Source organism: Anolis sagrei, chromosome Y (assembly GCF_037176765.1).
Source record: "Anolis sagrei isolate rAnoSag1 chromosome Y, rAnoSag1.mat, whole genome shotgun sequence".
Taxonomy (NCBI): Eukaryota; Metazoa; Chordata; class Lepidosauria; order Squamata; family Dactyloidae; genus Anolis; species Anolis sagrei.
The window spans coordinates 73,040,756-73,049,417 of NC_090035.1; the positions used below are offsets into that span (position 1 = coordinate 73,040,756).

Below are 8,662 nucleotides of genomic sequence, written 5' to 3' on the forward strand. Positions count from 1 at the left end.
ACCAAACCAATTAAAACACGACATCTCTTCTGACACACACGCAGAGAGAGAGCTCAAAGCACACAGCACATACTCTCCATATTCTCCATACCAGTAGTTCTCCACCTTCCTAATGCCACAACCCCTTAATAGAGTTCTTCGTGTTGTGGTGACCCCCAACCATACCATTATTTTTGTTGCTACTTCATAACTGAAATTTTGCTACTGTTATGAATTGTAATGTAAATATCTGATATGCAGGATGTATTTTCATTCACTGGACCAAATTTGGCACAAATACCTGATACGCTCAAATTTGAATACTGGTGTGGTTGGGGGGTATTGATTTTGTAATTTGGGAGTTCTAATTGCTGGGATTTATAGTTCACCTACAATCAGAGAGCATCCTGAACCCCACCAACAATAGAATTAGGTCAAACTTCCCACACAGAACTCCCTAGACCAGTGTTTCTCAACTTTCCTAATGCCGCGATCCCTTAATACAGTTCCTCATGTTGTGGTGACCCCCCCAACCATAAAAATATTATTTTCGTTGCTACTTCATAACTGTCAATTAGCTACTGTTATGAATCGTAATGTAAATATCTGATCTGCAGGATGTATTTTCATTCACTGGACCAAATATGGCACAAATACCTGATACACCCAAATTTGAATACAGGTGGGGTTGGAGGGGGGGGGGTTGATTTTGTCATTTGGGAGTTGTAGTTGCTGGAATTTGTAGTTCACCTACAATCAAAGAGCATTCTGAACTCCACCAACAATGGAATTGAACCAGACTTGGCACACAGAACTCCCATGACCAACAGAAAATGCTAGAATGGTTTGGTGGGCATTGGTCTTGAGTTTGGGAATTGTAGGTCACCTAAATCCAGAGAGCACTGTGGACTCAATCAATCATCAATCTGGACCAAACTTGGCACGAATACTCAATATGCCTAAATGTGAACTCTGGTGGAGTTTGGGGGAAATAAACCTTGACATTTGGAAGTTGTAGTTGCTGGGATTTATAGTTCACCTACAATCAAAGAGCATTCTGAACCCCATCAATGATAGAATTGGGCCAAACCTCCCACACAGAACCCCCATGACCAACAGAAAAAATTGTATATTCTGACAGTCTTCAGTGACCCCTCTGACACCCACTCGCATCCCGACCCCCGGGTTGAGAAACACTGCCCTAGACCAAAAGAAAATACTGAAAGAGTTTAGTGGGCATTGACCTTGAGTTTTGGAGTTGTAGTTCACCTACATCCAGAGAGCATTGTGGCCTGAAACAATGTTAGATCTGGACAAACGTTGGCATGAAATCTCAATATGCCCAAATGTAAACACCGCTGGGGTTTGGGGAAAATAGAGCTTGACATTTGGGAGTTGTACTTGTGGGATCTATAGTTCACCTACAATCAAAGAGCATTCTGAACCCCACCAATGATGGAATTGGGTCAAACTTCCCACACAGAACCCCCATGACCAACAGAAAATACTGTATTTTCTGGTGGTCTTTGGCGACCCCTCTGACACCCCCTTGCGACTCCCCCAGGAGTCCCGGCCCCAGGTTGAGAAATGCTGGTTTAGATCTTGTGGCCTTGCAAAGATTTCTATGACAAGGAAAAGGTGTTCCTTTTTTGTTGTGAAAAGGCACTTCAAAAACTACTCCAGTAAATAAGCCCTAAAGGCATACATACAAAAATCGCATTTCGTTTAATCCTAATACCATCAAATCTGCAAATAAGATCAGCAGCACTTTAATTTGGGGGAGAAAAAAGGAAAGCGATTTGTATCCGGGAGAACGGGACTAAACTTTTTGTTTCTTAATTTAATTATTCACAGCCAATCAAGACCCCCTGGAGGCTTCAAGGCATTGAAAAGTCTCAGCAGGAAGAGAGGGAAGTAAGATGAGAATTTCATACTTTTCGCCCCCCTCTGATAGCAGTAATTTTTCGTTTTGGGGCTCCCTGCGGAGGGAACAAGATAGCCAGATGGCATCGCCGCAGGATTCCAGATGGACCACTTCGTTGAATTCATAACAGCTCAGCTCACCTTTTGATTGCACGGGTTTCCAGCTGAGAAGGAGCGGGAAAAAGGACTGGTGAGAATGCTAAATGTGTTGTTGTGTACCTGCCAGGCATCTCCGAACGGTATTGTGATATTAAACCGCGTTATATGAGTTCACATGGACAATATAAAGCAGTTTCAAACTACATTATATAGCACTGTAGAGGGATTATAGAGATCCAGGCAGTCATGCAGAAACAATCAAATAGGTGCTTTTCTGCTGTGCTCCAAAGCCTCCAGGATCCTCAAATTTGGGCACAAAACAGCCTGATATTGCTGTGTTGTAAATAAAAGTACTAAAACCCAGTGGTTTGGCTTTATTGTTCAACCAAAAACATTGCAGGGGCAAAATGAGGCTAAATATAAAAGCAAAACTAAAACAGGTATAAGATACAGGAGCAAAAATTGCTTCATAGTAATTAAAAAAATAAAACATAGTAATAATTAAAATTATTATTATTATTATTATTATTATTATTATTATTTTGAGGAGTCCCCGGTGGCGCAGTGGGTTAAGCCCCTGTGGCGTCAGGACTGAAGACCAACAGGTTGCAGGTTCGAATCCAGGGAGAGCGCGGATGAGCTCCCTCTGTCAGCTCCAGCTCCTCATGAGGGGACATGAGAGAAGCCTCCCACAAGGATGATAAAACATCAAAAAACATCCGGGTGTCCCCTGGGCAACGTCCTTGCAGACAGCCAATTATCTCACACCAGAAGCGACTTGCAGTCTCACAAGTTGCTCCTGACATGACAAAATAATAATAATAATAATAATAATAATAATAAAAACTCAGGTCAGATTCAAACATAACAATGGCAAACATACTGACGAGACTGTTTTATTGTTTTATTGCTTGCTGATGTATGGTTTTAATTGTGATATATGTTTAATTGTGGTTTTACTATTGTAATTGTTTGTATTGGCATCGTATCGGTGCCCAACATAAGGCATTGAATCTTGCCATTATTTATGTGTAAACCGCTTTGAGTCCTCCCAGGGTTGAGAAAGGCGATATATAAATACTGTAAATAATAAATAATCTATATAAATAAAAATGTAATGTTTGTTTGTGGTATTAACAGAACTCAAAAACCAGTGGGCCAATTGGCACCAAATTTGGACAACACACACCTAACAACCCAATGTATGTCCTTCACTCAATTTTTTTTTTTGATTTTGTCATTTGGGAGTTGTAATTGCTGGGATTTATAGTTTACCTACCATCAAAGAGCTTTCTGAACTCCACCAACAATGGAATTGAACCAAACTTGGCACACAGTTCTCCCATGACCAAGAGAAAATACTGGAAGCGTTTGGTGGGCAGTGTCCTTTGGTTTTGGAGTTGTAGTTCACCTACTTCCAGAGTGCACTGTGGACTCAAACAATGATGGATCTGGACGAAACTATACAAGAATACTCAATATGCCCAAATGTGAACATTGGTGGAGTTTTGGGAAAATAGAATCTTGACATTTGGGACTTGTAGTTGCTGGGATTTGTAGTTCACTTACAATCAAAGAGCGTTCTGAACCCCACCAACCGATGGAATTGAACCAAACTTGGCACACAGAACTTCCATGCCCAAAAGAAAATACTGGAAGGGTTGGTGGGCATTGACCTTGAGTTTGGGAGTTGTAGTTCACCTACATCCAAAGATGACTGTGGACTCAAACAATGATGAATCTGGACCAAACTCTACAAGAATACTCAATTTCCCCAAATGTGAACACTGGTGGAGTTTGGGGAAAATAGAATCTTGACATTTGGGAGTTTTATTTACTGGGATTTATAGTTCACCTATAATCACAGAACATTCTGAACCCCACCAACGATAGAATTGGGCCAAATTGGTTATGTTGTTTTTACTCTGTATGTTTTGTGATGTTATTTGGGAACCACTCTGAGTCCCCTCAGGGAGATAGAGCGGTATATAAATAAAGTTTTTTAAAAAAATATTATTATTATTATTATTATTATTATTATTTTACATTACAATTTATAACAGTAGCAAAATTACAGTTATGAAGTCGCAATGAAAATAATGTTATGGTTGGGGGTCACCACAACATGAAGAACTATATTAAGGGGTCGTGGCATTAGGAAGGTTGGGAAACACTGCTGTAGACCTTAAAACACTACAACTCTCATGATTCCATAGCATTGAGCCATGGCATGGAAACTGTGTGGAAATGTATTAACTCTGTAGTGTAGATGCACCATTTGTGGTCCACTTCTGCATGGGAGAATCTAGAATCAAATCCATGAAATACACTATGAGACATGATTTTTGTTCCTAGGTTATAAATGTCATTTCCTAATTGGTTCTATCATTAAAACATGGAAATAGGTATATTAAACTGTAAAAACGTTTTTGTGAGACATCCTACAACACATTTTGGTAGAGTTTTTCAATGAATATCTCATCAAGTCTCTCAACCAATTCAACATACAAGGCTGTTTGTGGCAACTACAAAAACAACGATTCTGGAGTATAATAACTACTTTCACAAGTACCGCACAATTAAAACAGAAATAACACTTTCAAACCAGGAACAGAAACTTTTTCAAATTGTGTACATAGTGTAATCAAAACCACAACGTCAAACCTACAAATGTGGAGGTTCAAATATATTTAATATATTTATATATTTATATATTTAAGTGATCATAGCTGGGGAAAGCACGTCTGTTGTTTTTAAGCATAGCAGTAACTGTGAGGAAACTTTATAACATGTTTGAACATGTGTGAGGCATTTTGATTATACTGTATCGTAAAAAAAATTTGGCCACATCATGAGGAGACAGCAAAGCCTAGAGCAGACAATTATGTTGGGGAAAGTAGAAGGAAAAAGGAAGAGGGGCCGACCAAGGGCAAGATGGATGGATGGCATCCTTGAAGTGACTGGACTGACCTTGAAGGAGCTGGGGGTGGTGACGGCCGACAGGGAGCTCTGGCGTGGGCAGGCCCATGAGGTCACGAAGAGTCGGAGACGACTGAACGAATGAACACACACACAAAAATTCTCCAATTTTAATAGTTTTAGTAAAAATTATGTGAACTCCAAAACTTTAAAATAGTTCCATGCTCACGATAATTCAGTTGGATGAATATTTCTTCATTTAGATATGTGTGTAAATGGGGGAGGGTACAATTTTTTTTGGTGGTTAGGTGTGGGATTTATGTTGATTAGTCCTGCAGTTTTAGTTTTGATGCTATGTTTTATACTTTAATGTTATGTTGTTTATTTTATTGCAATTTGTATCTCATTGTATTGTAATTTGTTGTTTGGGCTTGGCCTCATGTAAGCCGCTCCAAGTTCCCGTTGGGGAGTTGATGGCGGAGTATAAATAAAGATTATGATTATGATTATTATATTTTTGCAACAGATGATTCTCACCAGGTAAGCCCACTTTCGGCCTCAGCATGACTTCCAAGGTGGCTTTATCATAGATCTCTTTGCTGACCTTGACTTCTGAAGGTCCGTATACACCAGCAAGGACCGAAGTGTCTCCTAAAAACACAAAGAAACCATGAATAGGGCAAACATGATCAATCAGCTTATTTCAAAGCAGAACAATACATCTAAGTAAACATATAAAAAAGCAAACATTATATAGTGGAGTCAAATTATCCTTAATGTTGTTGTTGTATGCTTTGGAGTAGTTTCCAAGTCATAGTGACTCTGAGACGAAGCTACTACAGGGTTTTCTGGCAGGATTTGTTCAGAAGAAGTTTGCCATTGGCTTTCACTGAAGCTGAGAGAGTATGACTTGGTCAAAGTCACGCGGCGGGTTTCACAGCCCAGTAGGGATTTGAGTCCTGGGGCACACTGTAGAAATAAGTTTGACTTTAAGAGACACAGCTAAATGCTGTGGAATCTTGGGAGTTGTAGTTTTACAAGGACTTTAGCCTTCTCAACTCCCAGTATTCCAAAGCATTGAACAATGGCAGTTGTGTCAAACTGAATTAATTTCACAGTGTATGTCTCCAAAGTAGTTTTGTTATTATTACTACTACTACTACTACTACTACTACATAGGTTATATGAGGGAGAGCTGACTAAGAATGGGGTTCTGTGGAAAGGACTTCCAATCTGGGAAATAGAGGAGTCACATTATTATTATTATTATTTCCCGCTCCTTTTCTCCTAAAAAAGACATAAAGCAGCTAACGAACAATACAAACCATACAATGTGCAAATTAAAATGTAAAGCATAGAAACACTTAACAGAATTAAACACAGGACTATTTTTTTCCATGTCACGACCAACTTGAGAAGCTGCAAGTCGCTTTTAGTGTGAAAAAATTGGCAGTCTGCAAGGACATTGCCCAGGGGACGCCCGGATGTTTTACTATCCTATGGGAGGCTTCTCTCATGTCCCTGACAGATGGGAGCTCATCCCGCTCCCTGGATTCAAACTGCCAACCTTTCGATCAGCAGTCCTGCTGGCACAAGGGTTTAAACCATTGCACAGGACTATTAAAAATGCAGCATTCAAACATTTGATAACACTTGTTCCCTATTCCCAATACCAGAACTATGTTTTTAATGGATTTAATCTGAATTGTTTTTAAAATTAATTATGTTTCATGCTGTTTTAATATTTCTATGTTGGTCTATTTTAAATTGTACTGTAATGTATTGTCGAAGGCTTTCATGGGCGGAATCACTTGGTTGTTGTAGGTTTTTTTGGGCTATACGGCCATGTTCTAGAGGCATTCTCTCCTGACATTTCGCCTGCATCTATGGCAAGTATCCTCAGAGGTTGTGAGGTCACTACCTCTGAGGATGCTTGCCATAGATGCAGGCGAAACGTCAGGAAAGAATGCCTCTAGTACATGGCCATATAGGCCAAAAAACCTTACAACAACCCACTGTACTGTAATGTTTTAATGATAGCTGCTTTGAGGGCCCTTCCAAACAGGTGCTATATCCCAGGATCTGATCCCAGGTTTTCTGTTTATCTCAGATTATCGGACAGTGCAGACTCATATAATCCAGTTTAAAGCAGAAAACTTGGGATCAGATCCTGGGTTACAGGGTTTGCCTGGGGCCCCTTCCAGGGCCCTTTCACACAGCCCTATACCCCAGAATATCAAGGCAGAAAAATCTCACATTTTTTATTTATTTATAGTATTTATATAATGCTTTTCTCACCCCTAGGGGGGACTCAAAGCAGTTTACAAATAGCAGGCAAAATTCAATGCCTTACATTGGACACTGACACGATGCCAATCCATAACAGTTACAATAAGAATTTTTTAAAACCAGTTCAAAGCAGATATTGTGGGATTTCCTGCCTCGATATTCTGGGTTATATGACTGTGTGGAAGGGCCCTAGAAGGGCCATGAGTCTCCTTTTGGAGACAAAAAGTGGCAGTCTTTAGGAAGAGTTTGAAGACCTGGCTGTTCCGATGTGCCTTTCCAGAATAGGAACTCCAGCAACATGTCACAGATGCACTTTATCAGTTTTAAGATGGTCTGCACATTGCACATACCCTAATCCTACATCCACCTGTCACACCCAGCACTTTTTAATCTGTACCCATTACATTCAGCCCGGCCCTAGTTTTATTGTGTTATGGTGTACTATTTTTATTGTTTACTGCTATTGTTTTATTGTTTGATTTGCTTTAAGTTACGTGTTTTGTTATGCTGTTGTTTTATTGAGGCCTTGGCCTGTGTAAGCCGTGTTGAGTCCTTCGGGAGATGCTAGCGGGGTACAAATAAAGTTAATAAATAATAATAATATAAATAAACATAATAATACTAATAAATAATAATACAAATTAAACTACACTTTCAAAAGTTAAAAAGCAGTCACATTTAAAACCATGCCGTTTTCTCTTAAAATGGAATTTTTTTTAAAAAAAATATTCAAAATATAAATGTCTTCACTTGCCAACAAAAGGAGATGAATCTACACTGCAGAATTAATGCAGTTTGATACCACTTTAACTACTATGGCTCAAAGCTATGGGATTCTGGGTGTTGTAAAGTTGATGAAGCAGCACTCTTGGGCAGAGAAACTGCAACTTCCTTAGTACTGAGCCATGGGAGTTTAAGTGGTGTCGAACTGTATTAATTCTGCAGTGTAGATGCACCAAAGCAGACATGGGTAAACTGGGGGCCTCAGGTGTTTTGAACTCCAACTCCCAGCATTCCTAACAGTCTCAGGCCCTTTCCTTTTCCCCCTCAGCCGCTTAAGCGGCTGAGGGGGAAAAGGAAGGGGCCTGAGACTGTTAGGAATGCTGGGAGTTGGAGTCCAAAACACTTGGGAGGCCCTAAGTTTGACCTAGAGACAGCCCCAAAGAAGGGCAGAAGGGATAATAATTATTATTATTGTTATTATTATTAGCCAGGGCTGACCCTGCATCCAGGAAACGGAGCCATCGGGACGGGAAAGCAGTCCCTGTTCACACACGATTCGGCGCAAGGAAGGAAGATCCCCAGAATCGCACTTCTTCTGTTCGCTCTCCATCGCGCCAATCCACCCACGTGTCTCCCCTGGACGCTTCCGCATCCGGGGAATTTACCGACCAGCCTATGAGAAGCCGCTTAGCGCTAAGCTCCGCCCACTTTTAAAGCGAGGAACAAAAGT

At 40.2% G+C, this 8,662-nt stretch overlaps 1 protein-coding gene across 1 annotated transcript in view; it reads right to left on the reverse strand.

Moving 5' to 3' along the window:
• The window catches only part of LOC132780037 (exosome complex component RRP46), a 37,214-nt gene extending 28,630 nt beyond the window's left edge, over positions 1 to 8,584 (reverse strand). The window contains exons 1-2 of the mRNA XM_067462434.1: positions 8,431 to 8,584; positions 5,458 to 5,571 (exon numbers count right to left, since the gene is read on the reverse strand). Of these exons, the coding sequence (XP_067318535.1) occupies positions 5,458 to 5,571; positions 8,431 to 8,584 (268 nt within the window). The remainder of the gene's footprint in view (positions 1 to 5,457; positions 5,572 to 8,430) is intronic.
• Positions 8,585 to 8,662: the final 78 nt, after the last annotated feature.